This window comes from Zootoca vivipara, chromosome 6, assembly GCF_963506605.1.
Source record: "Zootoca vivipara chromosome 6, rZooViv1.1, whole genome shotgun sequence".
In the NCBI taxonomy this organism is placed as follows: Eukaryota; Metazoa; Chordata; class Lepidosauria; order Squamata; family Lacertidae; genus Zootoca; species Zootoca vivipara.
The window spans coordinates 58,312,521-58,323,526 of record NC_083281.1 but is presented as its reverse complement, the minus strand read 5'-3'; the positions used below and the strand labels follow the sequence as shown (position 1 = coordinate 58,323,526).

The window sequence follows — 11,006 nt, the reverse complement described above, 5'->3', positions numbered from 1 at the left end:
TGGCATCCCACTTTTATTTCCCATCCCTTCCATGGTGTGGGGATGAAGCTTCAGTGGCCAGCCTGCACTGCTTTCTGGGTGGCAGATATGCAAGCTCCATGTCTACATATTCCTTTTCAACCTGCTTATTGTTTTCCCAATGAGCCTTTTCCAATTTCAGGTGACAATAAAAAGAGATTTTGTGAATTTGAGACTCGTGTTCTCTGATACTGCGAATTCAGAACCTCAGGCCAGGTCATACAATTTCTCCATTCAGACCAATATTGTGTACTTTTGACAGGCACCACCAGCTCTGCCAGGGCTTTAGCTGAGACTTATCCCATCACTCCCTCCCTGAAGCCAGCAGGGCCTGCCAGGATTTTAGCTGTGATCTTCTGCCTGCAAAGCATGACTATATGGAAACCCACTGTCCAGGTCACCTCTTAATAAGAGCAAAACCTCCACACTTGTTTCCCACTGGCTTCTGTCTAACTTAAGCAACCTACAGCAAGAGCCTCGCCCCACCCTGTGACATTAAGAAATGTGCCCCCCCCTGCTTATTCAAACTCCAAGCTATAGTAACAAAGGAACTTTTATTTATTTATTTTTTACAATTCGGATTGTAGAGAGGTGGGTGTGGCAAGTGATTTGATGGTTTTGGAGATTTGGTTTTAATTTCCTGGATCCAACTTTTACCATCTTCCTGGCACCTCCAGCTGACAGCCAGATTGCACTGAAGTTGCCTCTGCCTGCCTCTTCCCCCCACAATGACTCCTCGCCTTGCCTACCGTCTTGTCCTGCAGTTCTGGCCCCTGCAGTGGTGTTGCTTCAAAGTTAGAACACAAGGTGGCACTCTTGAGCCACAGGCCCAGGGAGGGAAGCAGGGATACTGCCACCAGATTATGATGTTGCCCAATCAGGAACTTCCCATCCCAGGAAACGGGAACACAGGAAATTGCTTTACTCTGAGTCAGGCCGCTGGTCAATCTAGCTCAGTACAGTATTGTCAAAAGTGATTGGCAGCACCTCTCCAGGGTTTCAGCCGTGGGTCTCTCCCAGGTCTACCTGAAGAGGATTGAACCTGAGACCTTCTGCATGCAAAGCGGGTGCTCTGCCACGGATGCCTTTCCCAACTCACATTTCCTGTCACTCTACTGCAGTTCAACTCAAACCACAAAAACATCTGGCCGGGACAGGACAGGTGCTCTTCATTTTGCATTCATTTTGCGAATCTTCATGAGCAAAATGCTTTCTTCCAATGTACCCCAACCTTACCCCATACCTCTCCTGGTCAGCCCCTCAGACAGAGGCTGTTCTGTGCATTCCCTTATAAGCTTACAGTATCTTCATTTGTTGCAATACATGTGGCCTGGTGCTTCGCTTTGGGCCAATAATTCAGCGCCTGCAATGCTTAGCTTGGTTCCACTCTGCTAGAGGGTCAGCAGGAATGAGGGGTGTTTAGTGCAATGAATAGCCTCTGCATGCACTGCAGAACCATGGAGTTTCCCAAATCATAAGCAAGCTGGAGTTAGTTAGAGGGAGTGATCAAAACTCCCTCCTCCCCGCAATAAATATCAGGATGGTTATTGAACACAATCTGTGGCTCTCTTCACTGCATAGATGGACTGTACAAGAGGGCTGTGATGTGCTTGTCTGTTTTGTAGCATGTCCCTCCCCCACTGATATCAACATTTGCCTGCCCACATGGTCCTCATTCTCCTCCATTCTTTGAACTCGAGTCAAGGACGACATATGTAGCCAGCCAAGAGGCTCAGGAAAGTTTGTTGCACCTTAGCTTGCCATGATCTTGAGGATGGAGACGATGGCACACGGCACCCCACAAGCCATGTGCTGAGCCCATCACCTATGAAACCAGCCAAGACTGCAGCCGAAGCGACTTCACTTTACGTGGGACACTGGGAGGCCGGCAATCTCTTTCATCAAGACCATCTCAGGGAAGGATCTATTGCCTGCCAGGTTGTGGGACCCGAGGCTCAAGATGTGCAGCATGAACAGGACCAGGAGGTGGAGATACAGGATGGTGGGTTGGGCTGTGCTTCCTTGGAGGTGGGACTCTTAGGTGCTGCTTTCCCTACTTATTCTCCTGCATGGAAACCGCAGCCTCACTTGTCGTTTGGCGGCTCTCCTCTGAACAGCCTCTCGTTACCAGGATGTCTGCATCGGACCGGGTAGTGCTGGTGCTTGGCGGAGCTGGCACAGTGGGCTCTGGCATTGTCAAGGTGCTGCTGGAGAAAGGTAAGGCTTACGCTGATGTGCCTTCCATCTTGCAAGATTCATTGACTGTTCTGTGTGTATCTGCCTGAATGCATATGCTTGGAGTTGTCCGAGGCCAGCAGCTGCACATTCAACTATCTTTCCATAGTGTTCTGATCTGTTTGACTCCTGCTACCAATTGTTTATTTCTACCAAGCGGTGATGAGCCCCAAATATACCATGGAAGTTCTAATATTCCAACATCAGGCATGTGTGTGTGTTGAGGGGGACAGTATCTGTGACTACTGTGCTTTTTGGAAGCACTTTGCACATACCCAGAAGCCACTTGTGTCTCTCTCTCCTTAACTCATGTGCCCGAGGCCTGAGCCCTAGCATTAAAAACAGTTGCTAAGTCCAGGCTGAGCTTCGTTTCACCAGCTGTTCCGCCATCAATCAGACATAGGAACTGATTCAATGGCATCCATGCCCCCTCCTTGTGCCCAGGGCGTTGCCTCCTCTGATCCTTTGTCATCTGTGCAGGCTTCCAGGTTGCTGTCATTTCTCGAGACAGAAGCAGATTGGAGAAGCTGAAACAGTTTCTGCCTCCATCAGCCTGCCAGCGCCTGCACACCCTGGTTGGGGACGTAGGTAAGACTTTGTGTGAGACTCGGCTGTGGTGCTTCTGAGGGCCATTGAGGATAGTGTGGGGCTGCTGTGAGGAAATACTGGGCAGAGGGAGTGGGGGCTGAAATGTATGGATGGTGAAGAAATTCGTTTTAGTTTGTATCTAAAGGTGATTCTGTCAAATCTGCACTTTCCGAACTAATATGTGAACCAAAACACAACTGTTCTTCGAAGCTGATATTTATCCAAATGCAGTTCTCCAACCACCCGTTTTTACAAGAATGCATATATGAAGGGAAAGTGTGCAGAAAACAAGATGCAAAAAATAAATTGTTTTGAGGGAAATTGCTTGCAAAAAAGTGTACGTTATTCAAAACTGCATATAAAAATTTGTTTATTAGGAGAACTTAACACTAAAATGCTGGTGAATTTTTATAAGGATTTTTTAAAAACCCCTCAAATTTCTGCAAAAAATGTGGAGAACTGAATTTAAGTTTAGAAAAATAAGAAACCAAGAGAAGAGGGAAACAGACAGGTCCTTCCATCCCTGCTGGAATGGTATCTCCATCATGTCCAGGGAGGTGGCTGGGCTGGATGGTGGAGGGGGCACTAATTTATTGAGGTGTCCAGAGCTAGGAAAAGGGAAGGCAGAAGGCGCCCAGCAGATGGGCAGCCTTCAAGCTGCAGACGGTTGTACGGCCCCCTCCAGCAAAGAGCTGATCAAGGCTGCCTTCAGAAAAGCAGAGCCAAAGGCAGCCTTTGCATGAACTGGGAAAGCATTTCAGGATTTGGATTTTGACGGCCAGCACTGAAAGATATTGTGATAAAATTAAGGTAGCAATGTGCACCACTGCAGTAAACACCCACATACAATCCTATAGCCTTTAGAATTCAAGGTACTTTATAAATAAAAAGTGAGGATGGCGATGGTCCATAATCAGGAACACTGAAGAAGAAAAGAAATAGGATAAAGTATCTGAATTCTCTTGGGAAAATGCAAATTCGAATTGTTGCAAAGAAACTCAAGCCTGCTTTTTCTTTTCTTTTTAAGGAAGCCCTGTCAGTTGAGGGCAATTTTCTCTTCTTTTTTTTTGAGGTTTGATGATGAATCCCTAGCATGCTCAGTGGAGCTTTAGTTGAGCCAAGTATGCTCTCATCTCTTCACCAAATAACTGGGGTCCCTTGGCCAACTGCACCTGCACAGGATGTCACAGTGGTCGTGGGATGTACCAGCCTGTAATCTGGGTCACTGATGCTGCAATTCTTATGGACCATTTACACCTGCAAGGCAGCCATAGCATATTATCTGCAGGATACAGGCATCATGCTGTCATTGGCCTGTAGGTGAAGACCCTTGGGTGGCCTTGCTTTTTTCCTTAAATCCTTCCTCCATGAGTTTGGCAGAAGGGGAAAGGCTTGGGCTGCTTGGGAGTACAGATGGATAATACCGGGGGATGCGGCCTCACTATCTCTGCTCCTAAATTTATCCCGTCCACCCAGGTTCTGAGGAAGGTGCAGAGGCAGCCAAGGAGGCTCTGCTGAAGAGCACTGGGAAGGTGACGGACGTGGTGTCCTCCTTGGGGTTCAGCTGGTGGCAAGGGGGTCCCCCTCTCACTCAGACCCTGAAGGAGCTGCATCGGGTAAGCAGGGAAATAGATCAGAAACAGGGGTGCCCCTAGATTGTCCCTGTTTTGCAGGAAGGTTTCTAGTGCATACCAGGAATGTAGGTTTGTGCAACTGGCTCTGCCACTCTAAGACAACAAATCCACTTTTTTTTTTAATTTAGAAAACTGGCTTTTTTGCATTAAATTAAGTGATGGGGAAATGCATTGAAAAGTGTGGGATGAACAAATCATTAATGGGAACATTAATGTCAACTTGAATAAAATATTGTGCGGGCCCAAGTAAGCCCCTGCCCTGCATAATTAATCACACGATGCAGTGCACACACCATTTGGATGGGAATATATTTTATTGTGGGGGCCAAAGCCCCCATGGCCCCTAGGAGTTGGCTCCTATGAATGGGAAGATGCATAAAGACCCCACAAGGACATCAGGTTCAATGTTCATATATGACCTCCCTGCAAGAAAATCAGATAGGACACTGTATAAATTCTGTGTAAGCTTTGTGCAAGCAAAACAGATTGTCTGGAGCCGGCATCCCCAAACTCGGCCCTCCAGATGTTTTGGGACTACAACTCCCATCATCCCTAGCTAACAGGACCAGTGGTCAGGGATGATGGGAATTGTAGTTCCAAAACATCTGTAGGGCCAAGTTTGGGGGTGCCTGGTCTGGAGGAACCTAAAGTTATGAGATCAATTTGTGTGTGTGTGTGTGTGTGTGTGTGTGTGTGTGTGTGTGTACTCACCCCTCTCCGCTCTCCCCTTCTCTTTCCTTCTCCCTCTCTCTGATGGATAGATTTTGTTTGCTGGCTTTTGGGACCATTTCTATGATAATGGTACTCTTCCCCTGAGTTGGTCTTGTTGGCACTCTGCAGTTATATACTGGGAAGTGCTATAGCATTTTTAATAACAACACATCTCTGCCCATTGGAGCAGCACTTTCTCCTTGATGCTGGCCAAGCCAGGCTTGAGGGCTCTGGGGTAAGGCCAGCCACCAGGTAGAATGTTGATAGAATCACCAGAAGTGGCCGCAGCGGTGCTTTTAAGCAATGCAAAAAGCTGGGGCATGAATAACTGGCCACAGATCGTGGTTTGTAGTGGCAGGGAGGCAGATCCCTAGTTTAAGAATAACTTGATCACATTTGCAGAAGAGGTGTGATTGTGTGGCTCTCCTCCTTTGGAGACTCTTGGGATGATTCAGCTGGGACAATGAACGCAGGTGTCCCTCTGTTTCTTCTCCCACAGGTCCTGGACACCCTCCTTCTCAGCACCTTCACTGCCTGGAAGGCCTTCTTCCCTCTTGTGAAGGACAACGCAGATGGAACCTACACTTTCATCACGGGTGAGATGAGCTGGGTTGGTAACTTTGGGGAGAGAACTTTTGCCGGGGCTTTGGCCAGCCTCTCTTGCCCAGTAGCAATAGAAATGCACTTTTCATTTCAGTTCACAGGCCTGCATGCCTGAGCATGTGGACAGACGGCCGGCATTCGTGGGGAAGCAGCTTGTGCCTTGTGGGGCTAGGTTGGCAGGGACTGAGCCATCACTGGCAGAAAGGCTGCCCTGTTGAGAGCTACCCAGGCACATGGGAAGGAGCTGCCTTTGACCAGATCAGACTTGTTAGCCCAGTGTTGCCTTCCTTCTCAGACTAGCAGTGGCTGGAGTCTCAAGGTGCTTCCAGACTGTTTCCAGGTGGGGTTCAATCACATACCAAGAAATTCAGGTTGCGCAATTATAGTTGGCCAGGAAGTCTTGCACAACAAACCTGCTCCCCCCGCAAAGACTGGACTTTTTGCAATAAGGGAATTGATGGGGAAATGCACTGGAAAATGTCTCATCAAAGCAGGTATTCTACATCATCAAAGTTCCCTACAAACAAATTGGGATGAATATTCAATAAACAGGTTGTCTGGGAGGCCTCCCACTGCCTGCAAACATATCCTTTTAGATGGAAAGAGCAAGGACTGAACCCTGGACATTCTGACTCAGCCACTGGTGGCGATGGCAGCTTCCTTCCTTCCTTCCTTCCTTCCTTCCTTCCTTCCTTCCTTCCTTCCTTCCTTCCTTCCTTCCTTCCTTCCTTCCTTCCTTCCTTCCCAGCTAAATCACCTTCTCTGTTTCAGGAGGGGCTGGGGAGCGTCTACTCATGCCAGGCACAGGCTTCCTGACACTGGGGGCTGCAGGGGCCTTGGCCTTTTCCCTCATGGTCCGTGAGGAGTACCCAGACATTCCCTGCAAGCTGAATGAGGTCAGTGCTGGGTTTGTTGGTAGGTCAGCCAGCTCCCTACCCACTGTGGGGAGTAATTTTGCCCTCCCAGGGCTGCAATCTAAGAACATAAGAAGAGCCTGCTGGATCAGGCCACAGGCCCACCTAGTCCAGCATCCTGTTCTCACAGCTGCCCCAATTGGAAACCTGCAAGCAGCAGCTGAGCACAAGAGCACACTCCGGTCCTGCAGTTGCCAGCAACTGGAATTCAGGATACTGCCTCCAGCCATAGAGGCAGAGCATTAGCCAGCATGGCTAGTAGCCAGATCAACTGCAGGAGTAGCCAATGGGGCACCCAGGAGATGCTGCTGGGTCCTGACTCCCATCAGTCCCAACATGGATCAATATAAAGGGAAGATGGGGTCGTAGTCCATGTTGGCTACTGATCTGTGGGGTTGGTTTCCCTTGCAGGAAAGAGAGAGCTGGAGACTTTGAGGTTTCTCTGTGAAATGTGGGTGTGAGGGGAATAGTCCCTAGGCCAGGCTTCCTCAACCTTGGCCCTCCAGATGTTTTTGGCCTACAACTCCCATGATCCCTAGCTGTGGGCAGGGATGATGGGAATTGTAGTCTCAAGACACCTGGAGGGCCGAGTTTGAGGAAGCCTGCTCTAGGCACACTCAACCCTGATGCTCAGCGCTCCTCCTACAGCAATTTCCAAACCTCTTTCTAGCACCAAACCCAGCAGATCTTCTGCGGAACCTTTAACTCACTCGGAACTTTGGGGAAAACCTTCTGAATGACTGAGATCAAAGCAACCTGTTAGGCAGGGTGTTGCTGGCATCCACCTGCCTCAGTAGCCAATGGAGGACTGCAGGTGGAGCAGATGAAGGCACCCAGTTGTGCTGCTAGAGGTTCACCATGGGTCTGGGATAAATGAAATGGCCACTGCGTTGACTTGAATTGATCCCAGTGAGTTGCAGGTCTCTGACTGGCAGGGTCCATCCAGCAGGGATGGCGAAATCAGTCGCCCTCCAAATGTGGCTGCGCTACAACTCCCATCATCCCTGACCACTGGCTGTGTTGGGTGCTGGGAGTTTGAATCCAACCATGGCTGGGGGGCTTCCCAATTGTGTGTGGATCAGTGGGTAGCTGGCACAGACCCCCCCCCCAAATGTCTCTTCTGGCACTGTTTTGGCTTTCCCCGGCAGGTGAAAATCAACATGGGTGTGACGACGCCAGAGCGCTTGGGCCCCGGGTATGTGAGCCACCTGGAGGTGGGAGAGGCCGTGGCTTCCCTGGTGGACAAGAGGATCGTCTCACATACGGTGCTGAGCGCCAGCTCACCTGCTGACCTCAAGACCCTGGCGCTGGAAGGGAAGCTTTGAGGCGCCAGTTAGGAGACTTGCCAGCCATACCCACCCATAGACCCTCCAATTATGCCACCCCCCTGTGTCTCTCCTTGGTGCATGACTGGTAGGGAAAGGGTGCTTTTCTGCCCTGAGGCTCCTTCTCCCCTGCTCGGGCCCTCCTTCGGAGCCCAATGACCACCAGAAAGGGAGCTTCAACATCACACATAGAAACCGGCATGAGCCACTTCAGGGAGGTAATGGATCATCTGGTGGTGGATCTGGTTGAGAGAGGGAGAAGCTCCTCTGACCAACCAAACCTGACCCTCCCCAGGGAAGCTTTGGTCCTCTAGCTGGTTGCACATCAACAGTCTGCACAGAGAGTATTGTGGTGGGTGGGCTTGCAAGACTGGGTAGGGATAAGGAGAAAAATATCAAGTACCAGTGGTCGCAAAAGAGGGTTCAAGGAGGCCAGGGGGGGATGCTGGGCATTTGTGGCTTGGTTCAGAGGGGCCCCTCTCATCCCAGAAACAAGATGGGTTATGTTAGATTGCCTTTAAATGAAACCACCATTGCAAAATTATGAGCAGCTTTGGGAGTTGCCTACCAAGCAGCCCCTGCTTTGGGGACTCACTGTGTGTCCTACAAGCCCACCCAAGCCTTTTGGACTACCTTGACGATGCACCCTCTGTCTTCCAGGCAGATGGTTCCAACCTCCAAGGCACCAGTTTCCTTGCTCTAAAGAGCTAAAGTCACCCTGCCCTTGAGCCTCTCTATCTCCCTCGCCACCCCATCCTAAGTGCAGCCCAACAGTTGGAAATGGCCTGTGGCCCACCTAGCCTGGAGAGGAGGGTGCAGGAGAGAGATAGAGATGCCAACAGCCAAGCACTGACTGCACATTGTCCCCGTCTTGCCATGTTCATTTGCACCTTTTACTAAACATTTTACTATATTAAATAAACCCATAATACTGTCTATTGTGCTTTCCTTTCTCTTGCTCTCCCTCTTTCATTTTAAGTGCCTTTTGGAGGTCTTTTTTGGGAGGGGCTGCTGGTTGGGAATCTGCCTTCTGGGGTGGGTGACTACAAGGTAGCAATGAATAGCAGCGCCAGTTGATATTTGCAAGGGTTAACACTGGGGAGAAGGGGGTGTTGCAAGGACCCTTTTGAATCCCGGCAGAAATCAGGCACCATTTCAGACCCCTCTCCTAGATGAAGCAAAGCACGTTTTAAATCAACATGAACCAACCCATTCCAAAGCAAGGATTTTGCAGCAATGCAATCATATTTGGGAGAGCTCAGCACCGAAGCTCCCTGCCTGGCTCCCACTAGCTGATTTCCAAGGCCCCCTCCTTTCCAGAGAAAGTACGTGCCTTTCTGCAAGGAAAGAAAAAAGAATGAGAAGCATCTCATGTCCCTTTCTGGTGGGCAGGAGTTTTTGTGTCTATCGAAGAACAAAGAGGCCATACATGCAGAAGTTGGAGGGGAGACGGGAAAACCCCACCCAGAGGGCAGATTGTTGTCTTTGAAAACACATCCCTCTTGTTAAGATGCCACAAGATGTTTGGTAAGGTCCTTCTTACAGGCCTGTGAAGAGAGAGGTTTTAAATGAATATAAACTTCTCTTTGAGATTTACTGTAAATTGCCTCTTTCCCCTGCCCTGGTCCAGCTCAATGGCGGCAGAACTAATCAAAACACATTTACATTCAAGAGGGCCATGTGGCTTTGTTTCAGTTGCAGCAGAAAAGAACTTTTACATGGGTTTATTTTGGGGGGGGGGCAGTCTCAATGACACCCTTGGGTCCCTTCCAAACCTGTGATCCTCTCTCTGTGGGGAAAGAGAAAGGCAACAGCCCCTTCATTAAGGCAATGGCCTTAACTGGCTAGTTAAGTACAGTACTGCCATTTACATGCCCAAAGAGGTTGACCTGGTACCATAGAGACAAATGGGTGGGCTTTTTCTCACCTCACCTGGCTGGATGCCCAAGTCATCCTAGGAGGGAGAAAGGGGTGGGGCTGGCTGTGTGTTTGGGCTGATATTGGAAGCTGGAGACACAGAGGCTTGTCTTGCTCTGTGTTGGACCCAAAGCTGTGGTTTGGGGCTTCCCTGGAAACCAAATGAGGAAGCAAGACCTGCTGGAGTGTTAAATAAAACTATATTTCTTAAAGACACTGCGGACTCCCATGACCTTCATTCAAAGGAAACTGAACCCTGGGTAAGCACAGGAACCCCCTGGAGTCTTTTGCCGCTTGGAGATTTGGGTGCATCATGCAACAGAACTTTTGTTACCATTTTAACTCAGTGGGCTTTAAGTCTCTTTTGGCCCACTTTTCATCTCTGAACTCCCAAACATATGTCGCCTACACCTCCTCTTCCTCTAGACCAGTGCTCTTCAAACTTGAGTCCCCAGCTTTTGTTGCACTACAACACCCATCATCCCCTGCCGGCTTAGTCAGGGATGATGGGAGTTGTAGTCCAACACCTGAGGACCCAAGGTTGATGAACACTGCCCTTTCTCCTTGCACATTCTCTCTCTGCTGGGCTCTCTTCCCCAACATCTCAGGGCTGAAGCCAGGACCATCCTTTCTATCCCTCCCTGATCTCTCCACTTGCCCCAATTCAGTTTTCTGCCCACTCTTTGCTGGGTTCCACAGAAATGGCATATCCTCACGACAACTCTCACATGGAAGAGGAAGTGGTTGGCACAGCATGGTTGCATGGGCAGCTGCAACGGGCTTGGGAGACTGACACTAACCCCCTGCACCAACCCAGTGCTGTTGAATCCAGGGAGAGGAAGAGCAGTAACAGAAGATAAAAGCAGTGTGGCGCTTTGCACACTGTTGACGAGTCTATGATTGGTCTTCACATCTTCCTGCAAAAAGGTGGGAGGGGGTGAAAATAGGCCCTGCTTAGAATACCTCCAGTGAGCTACAAACAGCCCATCACCCCTCCGCTCCTGTGCAGGTCTGGTCTATTGCTATCTCCTTGAAGTGTGTGGCCAACTAAATTCATCCGA

At 49.5% G+C, this 11,006-nt stretch overlaps 1 protein-coding gene across 1 annotated transcript; it reads left to right on the top strand.

Annotated features, from left to right (window-relative positions):
- Positions 1-1,575: 1,575 nt before the first annotated feature.
- Positions 1,576-8,419, top strand: LOC118086178 (uncharacterized). Its single transcript, XM_035117505.2, has 6 exons — positions 1,576-2,235; positions 2,734-2,841; positions 4,318-4,457; positions 5,686-5,782; positions 6,561-6,685; positions 7,852-8,419. Exons 1-6 carry the CDS (start codon positions 2,088-2,090, stop codon positions 8,026-8,028), a joined length of 795 nt encoding a protein of 264 aa, XP_034973396.2. The 5' UTR covers positions 1,576-2,087; the 3' UTR covers positions 8,029-8,419.
- Positions 8,420-11,006: the final 2,587 nt, after the last annotated feature.